General features: G+C 41.0%; 1 protein-coding gene across 1 annotated transcript in view; it reads left to right on the top strand.

The window, feature by feature from the left end:
• Positions 1 to 789: 789 nt before the first annotated feature.
• LOC306828294 (tight junction protein 2-like) overlaps positions 790 to 15,727 on the top strand; it is a 104,112-nt gene continuing 89,174 nt past the window's right edge. The window contains exon 1 of the mRNA XM_079350678.1: positions 790 to 949. Within this exon, the coding sequence (XP_079206804.1) occupies positions 869 to 949 (81 nt within the window). The 5' untranslated portion in view covers positions 790 to 868. The remainder of the gene's footprint in view (positions 950 to 15,727) is intronic.

The raw sequence follows: 15,727 nt of genomic DNA, 5'->3' as shown, positions 1-15,727 counted from the left end.
AATTAAACTTTGATCTATCTTTGAAATACTGACAGATTAATCTCCCTCGTGAAAATGACACTGTGCACTGAGCCCACAGATTATTGTTTTGTTTTTGAGGCTGTCTCTGACTTTGCATTTGATTCCTCCTCCTTGATACAGAATCCAGACTGTGCTGTCTTGACTGTCTTGATGCATAATTACAGCATTTTATGTGTTCTGTTGCTTCAATTAACAGACATGGGAAGCTTCATACATATTCAAAACACATGAAAATTCATAGTCCTGCAAACCAGTCAGAGTCCAGTAATGACACCATGCAGCACGTTTACTTCTGATCCGGTTGTATGTTGACTTTCACAAAACCATCCTGAATGTGGTGTCATTTAGTAATATTGTTTGACTAAAAGAACAGTTTAGGATTGTTTAAAGATGCTCTTTGAATATATTCTGTGTCATAGCAGTTTAAAGTGATGCATTATTTATCATCAGTAACTTCTGCAGACTGAAAAGTTTGGAACTAAAGAGCTCACAGAGAAATGTGGACAAAAAAAAAATACTGTAAACCTGTGTTGTTAGCTTTGTTCTCTAAAAGCTGAGCATTAGATGCACACACACACTCTGGGGTGTACACACACACACACACACACACACTTGCATGCAGCAGCAGCAGCGCTGCCATCCTCCTCCCTCTCCCCCTCTTTACTCTCTCTTCTCTCCTTCTCTCCTCCTACTCTCCCTCTCCCTCCCTCCCTCCCTCCCTCTCTCTCTCCTTCTCCTCAGTCTTGTTCGGTCTCCGCTCTGTTAACAGCTCCTGCATCTCTCTCTCTCTATCCCTCAGTTTTTTTTTTATCTGTTTATCGCTTGCGCGTTGTTGCTGTCTATCACCATGCGTCTCGGCATCTCCTCCTTCATTACAGATATCCTCAGCACCTCCAGTAACATCTGTTTCTGCTGGAACGAGGGCAAGGTAGAGTCACACCTTTTCCTCCTCCCACTCCTCCTCCTCCCTCTTTTCCTCCGCCCTGCTGCTGTGCTGCAGAGCAAGGCAGCAGCAGCAGCAGCAGCAGAGGGGACAACAGCAGGACTCAGGGCCTCAGAGTGCTGCTGAGGACAAACTCTTATTTGATTATATGGTGTCCCAGCCGTGGAAACTCTGTAGTGTGTGTATGTGTGTGTGTGTGTGTGTGTGTGTGTGTGTGTGTGTGTGTGTGTGTGTGTGTGTGTGTGTGTGTGTGTGCTGAGAGTTTGCTCTGTGTGTGTATGTGTGGGTTTGCATGCTGGAGTTGAAGCTGGTCTCAGCTGGTAACTAATGGATTGGTGGGTTCAGATTTATAGTACCAGGGATATTTTCATCATATTAAGAAAACGTTTGTGAAGAATTAAAGTTTAACTGTGGCTGTGAGTGACAAATCAGTGTCATCTTTGTGCATCCAGAACAGAGATGTCTGGAATAAATTCAGCCGTTTAGCCACAAAAGGAAAAATGCACCTTAAAGTAGGAGACATAACAGTTTCTGTCAGATTGAGCTGGAACGATCATTTTCTTTATTTAACTGCAAAGAAATTTAAAAAAGTATTAACAAGGCTTTTATAAATCCAGTCTACATGACCTGAAGGATGGACACTGCTGCAGAACTTTAGTATTTATTTGATATGTTTGATAAATTTTCAGCCTTTGCTATATATATATATATGGTGTGATGGTGGTAGTCTACTGACATAGACTGAAATATTCAAACAATTACTATGTTGTTGATAATGGTTGATTTTTAAATGTAGCATCATGTTTCTGAGGTTTACGACCAAATAACTGCAAAATGCCGCTTCTGTTGTTGTTTCTTTGTTTTTAAAGTTGTCAAAGTATTCAATACCTTTCAATGCCATATGTTTTAAATGATAAAATCGCTGTTGTTTTAATGATCTATAGTTTCAAAAAGTACCAAAGCTTCAGAAGTAGTAGTGTTGAAACAGGTGTTTATTCTTTTGTTTGTTCTACAATTAAATTAAAGTTTAAAAATCTCCTATTGTGACAGGCCAATTTGTTTTCAGTGCAAGTTAGCATGTGCTAGTGTGAAAACTTGATACAGTAAGTTGGCGATATCCTCCTGAATGACACATTTCTTGTCACAAGCATGTTAGCATGGTGATGGTTGATGATAGCATTTAGCCTCACAGATGTGCATGAACGGTGTCTGTTCTTCCGAAACTACGTTGGTAAAGAAAAGTGTTTGTCCTGCACTTTTCATCATCTCTCAACCAGGTTAGTATCCATGATGTTGTGATGATGTTAGCGATGTTGTTTCAGTCTTGAAAAGAGACAGACAGGTCTTTCGGGCTCATGTATCATGTCTTAGATCATTTTATCATAATTAAAGTTTATTATTTAGGCAAATACACGAACCCTAATGAGAGACATCTTTTAAAATCGGACTGAAAGCTGCACCTGCATGCAGCTACTGTACATCTTTTAGCGATGCACAAATGCTAAATTGCTATCTGATAAAAGCCAATGTCCAGGATACATTGGAGCCAAAGTGCATATCGAGTTCTCCATATTGACTGCTTTATTACATAATAATCCTGATTGCTCAGTACGTCATAAAGAAACTACAAAAGCCTATAGATTCTGTTTGCAGATATCTGCAGATCCTGAAACTTACTGTGTAGACGATGACTATGAAGATCTCTTTGACTCTGCTTATTTTAAATATCTAATATTTCTTTCCTTTGGCTGCCTTTAATCTCATCAGTGATATTATTCTGGCATTTTGTATTTTAGTCAGATAGGAAACCAGTGCAGAGACATTGTTGTTTGAAATGTAACTAAGGTTGTTTGTCAGAACTGAACTGGTGACAATGCAGTTACATTACATGCAATGCACCCAGTCAGAATAGTGTACTTATATGTATATGAATTATTGGGCCATAGTTTGTCAAATGTGTGCAGAATGACGTTGATCCTGTTCGTAGGTCACCTGGACTTTCTAGGGCGGAAATGTTACATTTGACTGTGTCAGGTGAATTTCTCCTTCAGCTTTAAATATTAATGTCAGCTGGAGTTGTGCCAACCTGCTCACATCATTTCTGCATGACAGTACAGGTTCAGGTTGTAAAATCCATGTTTATTTTACCTGTTTAATGGGGCTGTTTATCAGTGCATGCTCTATCAGCAGAATGAGAGAGAATCACTGCAGACAAAGTGTGTGTGTGTGTGTGTGTGTGTGTGTGTGTGTGTGTGTGTGTGTGTGTGTGTGTGGGATATAATAATGACAGGAAGATAAAGCGATATCTCTACTGATATTGACAGACAGCCTCGGGGCGTGAGTGAGAATCAGGGAGAGACAGATACTACATAAGATTTTAACGCAACATAACAGTGACACTGCTGCTTCAGATGTTGGCACTTTGTGTGTGTGCGTGTGTGTGTGTGAGGGTGTGTGTGTGTGTGTTAGATTGATGGATTTGTCCCGGGACTGTAGCAGTATTAGATTCAATGCGGGGATGGGGGTGGGGTTTAGAGGGGTGCAGAGGCAGCTGCAGATTTGTCGCTGATAAACCAATCAAACACTCTGGCTGTGTGTCCACTCACAGCTTGAGAAACACATCGTCGATCCTGCACGCTTTATCTGCTGGTCATTACTGTAACACACACACACACACACACACACACACACACACACAAACTGCCCACAAGCATCAATTCACACACGGCTGAAGTGAGGCAAGGTCACCTGACAACACATACACAGGAATCTATCTATCTATCTATCTATCTATCTATCTATCTATCTATCTATCTATCTATCTATCTATCTATCTATCTATCTGTCTATCTGTCCGTCAGTCTGTCTGTCTGTCTGTCTGTCTGTCTGTCTGTCTGTCTGTCTGTCTGTCTGTCTGTCTGTCTGTCTGTCTGTCTGTCTGTCTGGACCTTTACATCACGGAATAATGGGGTGCAGTCGGTGTGTTCTGTTCACAGAGCTTTAGTCTGAGCAGATCTGATTTGACTTTTGATTGTTGTGAGCACTATGTACCTGGTGTTTGATATTAGTTCTGCAAATTCAAATTATTGAGATAAGCTGTCTGTCCTCGTACCTTTTACCACATTTCTGTTCGTGAAGCTTATTAAAAAAATGTAGAATCAGTTATGTCTTAACCTGTTCACTTTCCCGCTTAGGTTGAAATCAGTGGGAACATGCATGATCTGTGTTTTCAGGTGTGATAGAGACTATTGTTGTAAAGCTTTATGGACCGGGATTATTCTCATGTTCATTTGTTGTCGTGGTAATTTAGCTGAAGACCACAGCAGAAAATTATTATCCACGCTTAATTTAATTTATTATTATTGAGGAGTAGCGGCATGCAGAACATATGCGTAGAGCTTTAAGTAATAAGAGTGATTGTTTTCCTTCTCCTGGTGGCCTCTGCAGCCTCACTTTATCTAAGCGAGAGAGTCACAAACAATATGAAAGAGCTGGTTTAATTAAGGAAGCTGTGCAAATGTATTTGCCATGTTTTTACACCAATTAAAAACAGAGATTGAGATTCTTGTGAGTGTGATTTGTTCTTGATGATTCCTCTGACACCTGGACCTGCTCATTGAGACTCTCACAGCATCACTTCCTGATTCCACCCGGTCTCACCTTCATCAGTGATGTCAGCAGATATTCACACAGAGTGAGACCAGTGTTCACGCCTGGTTTCTGACTGCAGCTCAGAGCGGAGACAGAGTCACTTTTTCTCTGCAGCTCAGTTAGCACAGTGACACATTGGATAGTATTATCCAGAGAGGGTGCGTCCATATTTCTGATTCTAATCAGTGGCATCCTGTCGGAGCGATAGGCGAGAGTTTCTCCAGATTAATGTTCGTCCATCGATTGATCCCTTTGGCTCTTAGGACAGATGGCACCCTGAGGTGACCTGCAGGCTACAGTATCATCTCTGTCTCCGTTTGTATACTCCTGCATGCTGCAATAATACTGCCACACACACACACACACACACACACACACACACACACACACACACACACACACGTAACTCATAGGATAAGCAGAGCGCTGTCTATGCGTTATAATCAGCCGCAGGCTGTAAGTTAAACAGTCACAGGGTGATAGCTGGTTCTGATGGGGCTTGTTTACTCTGCAGTGTAGCACACCTTCATGCACACGCTCAGATATGTAGTCGTGCTCTCTCCATTGGTGTTTCCATCACAATGTAAGACAGCTACTGCAGCACATTGCACAGACCTTTAAACACCACGATTGCATGTTTTTTGTGTTACTTTGCCACAGAATGAAGTTACCCTCTTGCAGCTGACTTTCTCTTTGACTTGACAGCCGTACAGTTAGCATTCCAACGGCTAACGCTTCGCGTCTTGATGGCATACTGACAGCTAATCTTTAGCAATACCTATCAGAGAAAGAAGTGTTACAGCCTGAGACCCTTGCACAGGGTACACACTACAAGAAAATCTGGCTGATTTAGGGCCTGATGCTGTTTTGTTTTTTCAGGGGTGATTTCAATTTGCTAACATTAACGATCCGATCTCTTGTTGTGTGGGGGAAACTCCAAGGACGGCTAAGCAACCTGAAGCACATTGTTGGTTGGTTAAAATATCAAAATCATAGCCAATTGGAAAGTGTGGTGATTGTAGAAGGAAGTACAACAGCCGCAGCAAATACCGTTTTACTCACCTCGATAGCGTGTGCTGTAACAACCCGCAGACCCGTTCTTCTGTCTGTGCTACGGTCTGGCTCCACCACTGACGTGTGCCATACCCAGGCTGCAACTTCTGATGTTGAAAAATTAAGCCAACGTGGAAGTCTTCTCCTTCCGGCTCGCCCATTCACAGTGACATCAACTTCACTTTGTACTGATGTCGGCCTATCGGTGATCATCTCTGCAGTTTTGTACCTCTGTAAGAGAACATGTAATACAATAGTGCAACAGTCCCACCTTGAAAACAACATTTGACAACAACACTGATTTATCGACACACCGACTGAAAAGATGCTTGTCTTTTTTTTTTAATAAAGGATGAAGTTATAAGTTGAACACCTGGAAACAAGTATAATATTATTATGTTAACAGTGATGAAAACTGGGAAGTTTTTCACGTGATTTTTGGGACTCAGCTTTAAAGCCGCAACAAACTCTGACAAAGTGGGAGACTATACAGTCGAGCAGCACACAGTAACTCAGCTGACTGTGACAGGCACCTGTCAATCATCCCACCTTTCCTCAGATGCTCCCTGTTCATGATCAGTCAGGGTGAAAAGCACAAAGGCAAAGTAAAGGGTAGGAAGATGTACAATGCAAACCAGAGAAGAAGAGAAGGTATGTTTTAGCAAAGCCACATTTAGCTTTTCACTGTGACCTTTAACTCAGTACTTTATTCTGTCCCTTTATTTATGTGGGTTAGTTGTCTCTGGAGTAGTCCACTCTCTTCTTTTCATGTTTGTACACAGTGATGATGTATTTTGTGGGCGGAGCATAACAGGCGGCAGAACTGCAGCTAATGGTTTTTAATAATCCTGTGGCTTTTGAGGAGCGCTGTTTACCATCAAAATAACATTAAACATCCTACTACACCGTTTGCTTCCAGATTATAAGAATTATTCAGAGCCTCCGGGACATTAACTTGACTTTGAAGAATCACAAAGTAACATTTATTGTATTGTTTTTTCTTGTTACTATTCCAACATTCAACAAGACAATTTACCCGTAAACCACGGATCAGGCCTGCCTCTCTGTTTTCTGCCACCATAATGCGCAACTAAATAATGTGACGTAACACCGACATCTACTCCAAATTGATGGTTAACACCATTTTCTTCTGTATATCAGACTTTAAAAAACACATTTTTATTCCTTTTAACAACCCTGAATTCTCTGTATGACTGAATGAGTCAAATTGTTGGAGCATGTTGGATGTTTTGAGACCTCGTCTAAGCAGTGATGTACGTATGTCTAGGTAACCCTGATCCTGTTAATGAGTCATCAGACAGAGACGAGGATGTCAAGGAGAGGGAGCAGACGAGGATGTTTACTCCGAGGTGCAGAATGAGGATCATTCAGGGGGGTGAAGGGGATGAAGATTTACTTCAGCAGCCCGTAATTCAGTCCTTTTAAATCAAGGACACCTGAGCAGGGAGGCTGTGTGTTACCATCACACTGACCTCGGGGTTTCCAGGAGGACGACAGTGTTTGTCAGTGTGTGTGGAACAACAATATGAAGGAGGATTAAATGGTGGAGGAAACAGTGACTGTTATGTGAGATGCTGTGTGAAGAGGGTTAGGGACAGCAGCATGGATTACCGTAAACCCTCACATCATAACCGGGGCCTTTATTAAACTGCAGATCAGGCTTTTCTAAGAAGGGTGGGGTTTTATTAAAGGCAGGACTTTATATCAAGTTATTTCTCTCTGGGAAATTCAGTTGTTCATACTTTGAACTTTACCCTTTGCCCTATAAAGTTATTATAAATGTACCATCACTGCTGCCATCTGCTGTCACTTTAGATGTCTTTCTCACGTTGTCATGTTTCTGCATTACTGCATTGACCCATCGCGATTCGGCTGGATCGGTCAGTCCGAGAAAATGTTTAAAACACCCAGAACAACTTTAAATTTGCTGTCCAATTTCAAATAAATAAATCAGGATCCTTTTAATTACACCTGTTGGTGATCGAGGTTATATAGTGTCCGTCTCTTCTTCTGACGCTGTTTCTCTTTAACCCCAGACGCTGCTGCGTTCCCCTGTGAAGCCAATAACAACAATGCAAATGTTTTTGTTTTTTTCCAAAACTCAAATCTTTTTAGAATTTAACCGATCTTTGACACCTTTGTTTATTTAATCAATCAATCAGTCTTTCTTGTTATCTCAAAAGGCTTAACAAAAAGAGCTTTTAAAGCGATACTTTAAAGTAGGGCTGACCCTGGCTAAGGCTTCACGTATTCAAAACTGACCTGCAGAATTGTCCTGTACTGTTGATTGATCAGTGGAAGTCTTGTTTTTGCACTCATTGATCCCTAATCTCATCCCTTTCTCTCAAAGTTGTCATTGCGGTGACCTTATTGTTTGTGAACTGTTTCTTATTATTATGATGTGTGCGGCTGCAGTCTTGGCCAGACGCCTGTACTACGAAGCAGGATTTGAGCTTAGCGAGGTCACTTCTGGGTTTTCAGTCCTACGAGGGTCGATTACTTTTTACCTGGTTATATCACCACGGTAACTTGTGCTGAACACCTAACTGCTCCGGAGCAGGTTAGAGTCAGTTCTAACTAATGATGAAAAAAATATAAGCTGCAGTTTTTCCTCACATCCTACCTGCATTTGTTCCTGCAGCTGTGTCTCTTGGGAGCCTGTTTGTCTTAACGCATTTATATTAGGTTGTAGTTTTTGTAAATATGTTTGTAGATATGACGATCTGCTGACAGCAGACACGGTGATGATTGTGACAGGTTAAATGACGCAAACTCCGCCCCTTTTACGTGAGCACTCACTTGGCAACCCTGGGTCGACGGATCAGGTTGATAACCAGCTTCGTAGGACTGATAATCACGAGCTTTATATGTTAGAGTAAGTGAAGCCAGATAACCCAAAGAGACCCTGGATAATTATGTGAAACTCACTCTTGTAGTACAGGCCTCAGGTCACTCTTAAGGAATAAGATCTTGATCTCAGTAGATGAATAACCTAATACGAAGGTCATCAGTGTGTGCGCAATTTAACCACTGCAGCCGTCTATCTTCACATCTATCAGACGACAAACAAACTAACTGTCTTTTGACTGACTTTCTTTCTTGAAGATTTCCTGTAATCTCCCGGTTGACAAAAACAGTCCCGCTTTATCAGCTTCGTAGGACTGATAATCACGATCTCTTATGTCAGGGTTAGTGAACCCAGGTTACCCAAAGAGACCCTGGATATGTTGAACTCGCTTGTAGTACAGGCCCCAGACACTGAGGATAACTCCAAAAGTAAAACCTGACACTGAAAACACAACCTAAACCAGATATTACAAAATAAAACAGGAAACACTTAAGACTAGACTAAGAAACACTAAACACCAAACTAGGAACCTAAACACAAGTAAAACAGGAAACAAACAGACAACATAGAAGGACACAAGGATACAAGGAAACAAAGTAAACCAAAGACCAAAGTAAACACCAGGAAACACCAACACACAGAAACACAGAACCAAACCATGACAACGACTTAAAACAGACTGATGCATGAGTCTTTGTGTTCATATCTGTGTGTTTGAATTGATGATTCAACTGAAGAAACAGTGATGGCACTGAGCCTGATGTTACATCTTGATCCTGTTTCTCCAGTCTACTGGCTCTTGATCATAACAAAACAGTTTTCTCATAGTATTCTCTTACTGGACATTTGTTTTTTGTTTGTAGCACATCGATATTATAATTAAGATAAACATTATCTGTGCATTTCAACATGGGCCATCTCTGCAGGTTTTCTCACCTGTCTAAATTTAGCAGGTGTGTTTCTCCCTGCTGTGTCGTCTTACAGTCGACCTGCTCCTAAACAAGCACACTGTGACGAGGACACTGCAGATTTTAGCTGTTTCATGCAGACTGCCCGGTCCCCTCTATACACACATACACACACACACACACACACACACATGCACACACACACCTACCTACAAACACACACACACACACACACACACACACACACACACACACACACACACCTACACACACACGCACACACACACACACGCACACACACACACACACACACACACACACACACACACACACACACACACACACACACACACACACACACACACACACACACACACACACACTTCAGCCAGACTACCTCTTTAAGAATTCTGATCTGTTCCAGTTTTGTCTGCAGTTTGGATTAGAAGCAGCTCTGTGTATTGACCTGGGTGACTTCCTGCATTTCATTAAAAACAATAAAAAGGAGAAGGCGAGAATTCTGCAGACTCATCTCACACCACAGTATAGATCCTCAACCAGAACACACACGTACACGAACACATGAGGAGAATACACACATGTGCACCAGGGACAGACGTGCACACAAACAACAATTAATGCAACACACACACACACACGCACACACAAGCACACACACACGTCTTACATGCACAAGCACATTTTCTGCTATCTTGACACATTTTCAGCCTCCATGTGCAAACACACACCAAGGTGAAAATCAAACACAGCTCTGACCCAGTGTGCGGGGGGTTCACCTCGTCTTTGTCCTCCTCCTCTCTACCTTCTGTTGGCTCCATTAACGCCTTACACACATAAAACACACTCTGCTGTAGATGTTCATTAAGCTCACAGGGAATCAAAACCACAATAATTATGATTTACACTCTCTCATATTTTAGATGACTTTGAGTTATTGAAGGAATAACTGTGGATGGCCTCTCATCTCTACCAAAGATCCATGGCCCAATCAGCTCCCACAGAAACCCTCTGAGTTATTGGCTGCACACTCTCACACACTCTCTCTTACACACACTTGAGCTGCTCTACTACACAGAGCATGAACTGTGTGTCGCTGCACACCCAGTCGTCCTCAATGTAAAGTGACACTTGAGAGTAATTATGAGAGTGGAGTGAGTTTATGTCGTGTTAAAGTTATTGTAGTGAATAGACGTTATCGTGCATGATGCGTAAGGTTTTCCAAATGTCTGGTACTTTGACGTTTTAATATCAAATGTTTCCAGATGATACAAACTCTGTTGTTTTAATCAACAGCAACATTTTGGTACTGAAATGTTGCTGATGTTTTTGTTCAATGTAAACAGTATGTAATCATTTACTTTTAATCTTTGGCAAATAAAAACAAGACATTTCCCAATATTGGGTAACAAAGACTTTTATTTTGTTGGCGTGATACCCAGCAGAACACAAGAATTTACAAGCTTTGTATCAAAGTTTATAATTCTGATTTTGTGACAACCCTGACAGCCATACGAATATGAAAGTATGAAAAATGTCTCTGTTTCAAGTGTTAAGATTCTCTGTACATACTGAGCTTTCATATGAAACTCTATTAAACAATCATGCATTTAAAATCATTATTGCTCTCATCTCATAGACAAATGTTTCCAAGTCAACGTCATGATGCAGGTATCTCATCCTCCCTTTCAGCCTGTTTATTCAGTCACAGTATAACCTGCTTGTTTTGGGTTCATAGCGCCGTAGTTCGACAGATTGAAGCCGACTTTGGTGTGCTGTGTTAGATACAGGGAAACTGTCACTCAGTGGAGACAGATGGACAGGAGCTCCACAGCGGAAACAGGACGCCGGTTGTTGGTGTCCATCAGAGAAGTCCTGGTTCTGATCCTAGCTAACACCTGGTCAGGTGGAAGCAGTAGTTCTTTGAGTTATTTATAATAAGTTAAGTTGAATGGATTCAGGTGCTTAAATTGAAGTATTTAAGAGCTGATAAATAATACAGACTCTGGTCCACAACAGCTGGAGTTTTCTTGCACTCCTCTCCTTGTGATGATACCTGAGCTGTGTCGACCTCTTCTGTAGCTCGCATGCTAATTTGTCCTTTCATCCCCCTAATTGTTGTAGCACCTACCTGAGGTCAAAATGTGGTACATGTTTATGTTAGAGTAAAAGAGTAAAAGAGAACTTTTGTCTGATCTTGCTTTGAATAGTCATCTCTTTTATATTTATCACAGTGGTTATTCACTGACGTGACTTTCTCAAAAAAAAGATGAATATAGGCTGAAAGTAATAGTAGCATCATCCCCATGTCTTGTTCATACGTAGATTGTGCAACAAACCCAGGAAGTAAACCAAGATATAGTCTTACCAGTGATCTATGCATGTGCACTTACAGCTGCATGTTTGACCTTGATGTCTATTGTAGGAAGGAGTTTATTCTCCACTAATAAGGTGTTACCTCTCTTGAGATAGTTCAAACATAAGGCAGAAGTTACACCTTAAATCTTACACCTGGCTCCTCTCGGTGTAAAGTCCTTCGTAAAATACGGTTGTCATGGCAATCATTTGAAAAGGTGGCTGAGGGGGAGCAGAGGGTTTTATGAGCTGTTCAGAATCAGAAGTGTGTTCTCTGCCGTGGGTCACATCCCTCAGAAATGTATGATGACTTTAGTTTTGCAAAGTGTTACAATGAGTCATTTCTGTTTGTTTATTCACGTAATCTTTACTGATTTATGTCTTGAGATGAGAACACTGATCTGAGTAACAGGTACATTTCTCGAAATCTATAAACCATATCAGTCAAATGAAATGTACAGACACATGTCTTCTTAGTGCATTCACAAACAATGACATGGGCGTCCTTTGATTTTTTTTTATGTAATTGATTGAATTGGGGTTTTTTTGTTAAGAAATCCCAATAGGGATAATCTCGTCCCCTGGACTATATTTTACAAATTCTTCCTCCTTTTTTCATTAATTTTTGCTTCCAGCGGTGCTGTCCGTTACTTAATCTCCATCTTTTGTCCTCTTCTATTCCTCCTTTCAGCTCCATGTCCTGCATGAGGTGCGCACGTGTGTGTGCGTGTGCGTGTGTGTGTGTGTGTGTGTGTGTGTGTGTGTGAGAGAGAGAGAGAGAGAGAGTGTGTGTGTACAGCTCCTGCAGCAGTGTTAATTAGCAGAGGCCAGATGGATGAGGTGATGGCGTGTTGTAGTACCCTCTGCAACACTGCCACTCCCACTGTTATCCAGCACGTGCACACACACACTTACATAACCCAAACACAGTGCAGATGTGCCCTTACTTACAGTTAAATCTATTTTGGGGTTAAAGTGAAATGTTGTGTTCTGTGTCTGCTGATGATGAAGCTGAACAGCTGTTGTCTTTTTAATCTCTGACTTTTTTTTTAAGTTTAGTTTTTTTCTTATTTCTATTTCCGGTTCCTTCATTTCATTTATTTTTGGCTGCAGCTCAAAGGGTGATACAATTGTAGCTTTTTTCACACCTTTCCAAAAATAATTTAAGCAGCAGCCAATCAGGGAACAGATTGAAAGCGAGGGATGGAGATAAAGTCATGTTTTAATATTCATGATGCTCCCCTCTCTCTCTCTCTCTCTCTCTCTCTCTCTTTTTAGACGCACTGCAGTAGTCTCTCTCTCCTTCTCTCTTTCTTCCTCTCGTCTTCTCTGTTCAGCTTCCTCAGCAGGTCCCCACTATCCCATAAGCATAATCTCACACACACACACACACACACACACACACACACACGCACAAACACACTGACACAGTGACCTTGACAGACAGCAGCGGAGCAGGCTGGAGGCAGAAGTTGCTCTTTGACTCTTAATCACAGATTCAGGATCAGAAGGAGCGGTATTTACCACGAGGAGAATTACAAGGTCGCATCTAAGCCAGGAGGAGGAGTGTCGAGTTACAGAGGGGAACTGAACCTCGGCAGCTCCTTTCACAGGTGGAGAGATAACAAAGCTCCTCTTTTCTAATAGAAATGTAAAACTCTATTAGTAGCTGTGAGTGACACAGTTGTGAGTCCTTTCACGGACTGAACGACTTCAAAGTAAATCCACCACTGAAGCACAGATGGCAGAGTGATAAGAGAAAAGAAAGGTAGGAAGGACAGTGAAGAAATTGCGAGTTTAATATAACGCATCAGATTTTATTATGTGAAGTTCTAAATGTCTACGTTTCTTTTCTTTCCTGTCATGATGCTTTTTGATGTCTTGTGTAAATGTGCTATATAAATAAACTTTCCTTGCCTCGCTTCTGGGGTGCCAGAACTTCTATTTTTAATACAGATGAATCAATAAAGGAGTTTTGTTAGATTTTTACTAGAATCGTATCAAAGTTTGAAATTCTGCTGTGGTGACACATTTTAGAAGCGATCCCTCAGCAGAGACTGGCTGAAAGAAGCTGAACCTTTCTTGTATCCTCTTATGAGGGTGAAAGTTGTACTTTGCGTCCTTTCCTGCAGTTTGAAAGCATTTCTCTATAGATTCTGACAGCGCCTAAATGTCAGAGGCCTTATGAATGGATATGAGGTTTGGGCTTCAAAGCGAGATCTGCTGACGGCTGCTCCTGCAGGACACCCACAGCACAGAGTGTGCCTACTGCACCACTGTTCTTTACATACAGCTGCTTTATTGTCAGGGCTGAACAGAATATGATGTCGCCTCCTGGTTTTAATGAGGAACATCTATTTATCGAACTGATGACTTTCATGTTAGTATCAGTAGCTGTTCATTTGATATCGAGCCTTCTCTTTGTTTTTCACCACAACAGAGATCCCGGAGGAATCTGAATGCCCTCTGGTGTGCGTTAGTTATGCCTGTGTGTGTGTGTGTGTGTGTGTGTGTGTGTGTGTGTGTGTGTGTGTGTGTGTGTGTGTGCAATGTAAGCCCTGCTCAGCCTAAAGGTGACATTGAGAGTACAGTAAGAATGGTAATCCGGCAAAAGAAATGTATTTTGTGACCTTTTCTGCACACATCACAGGCTGCCTGTCCTGTGCTGAATGTTTTTATATTGTAGTTTATAAATATTGATTCAGATTGGACCAATTTTGAGTTCGATGTAAAACATTGTCTTTGTACAAAGGACTCACAGAGACAGAAAACAGTTGATTCTGACTTAATTATGGCAACACGATGAAGAAGAGTCAAAGATTTATTGTACTTATAATTACTACTTAAACATTAAACTAATTCATAAATAGCTTTGTGTCTTTAGAGTATATATACAGTCATGCTACCTATACATACACAAAACATGTAAAGGCAAAAAGTGAAGCCAACCCTGAGGAACTTAACTATAACTACTTTAAACTCTACTATAACTCTCCTATATACTTAACTATAGAGAAACATAAATACATCTATGCCTGCAACTCCAGTCATGTGTGCTTTCACCTCATTTACATAAACACATGTATATGCCATTTTTTGGAGCAAAAGGGCTATTTGTCATTTCACCAGCACTTTATCCCTTTACCTGTAATGTAGCTGTGAGTTACTTTACTCCTGGTGTGTTTTGAGCAACATCGCATAGACACCTTCAGTTCAGTCCTGCTGAATGTGAGTAAAACTCCTTTACAGTTTATGCTGTTGTTTGCTTTTTGTTGGGCTATCTCTTTTTTTGTGAGGTTGGACCTGTATGTATGTATGTATGTATGTATGTATGTATGTATGTATGTATGTATGTATGTATGTATGTATGTATGTATGTATGTATGTATGTATGTATGTATGTATGTATGTGCATAAAATGGCATATATTTATTGATATGTTATATATATGATATATTGTAATAGAAAAAGAAAGAAGAGGAACAACATGCAGAAACCAAACAACATATTTAAACACATACTTACTTAACAAAGTCCAAATTCCCAAAAATAATCAGGTCCACTGAAAAAGTCCAAACTAGAGTAAAGAGAATATGACCAAGAGACACGGAGAAGGTATTTGGCTGCTAGCACAACAAATGTTTGTAAAGTACTTTTAACGCAGAGCTGGAGCTTCACATACACACACACACACACACACACACACACACACACACACACACACACACACACACACACACACACACACACACAGCTCAGCGGCTGAACAACTTCATCCCACCATTACTCTCTCTGCCCCCTCTCAGTATTACACCTTATCATTGTCTTTTCCCTTCTCTGTTCAACTGAGCTGTCAGCCAGTTTTTTAAAGTGTAATGAGACATTCAATGCACAGGGATGTCTTTTTGT

The sequence above is a fragment of the Symphodus melops genome, assembly GCF_947650265.1.
Source record: "Symphodus melops genome assembly, chromosome: 1".
Classification (NCBI taxonomy): Eukaryota; Metazoa; Chordata; class Actinopteri; order Labriformes; family Labridae; genus Symphodus; species Symphodus melops.
Note: the sequence above shows the minus strand (reverse complement) of the source record. Positions and strands in the feature narration are given on the sequence as shown.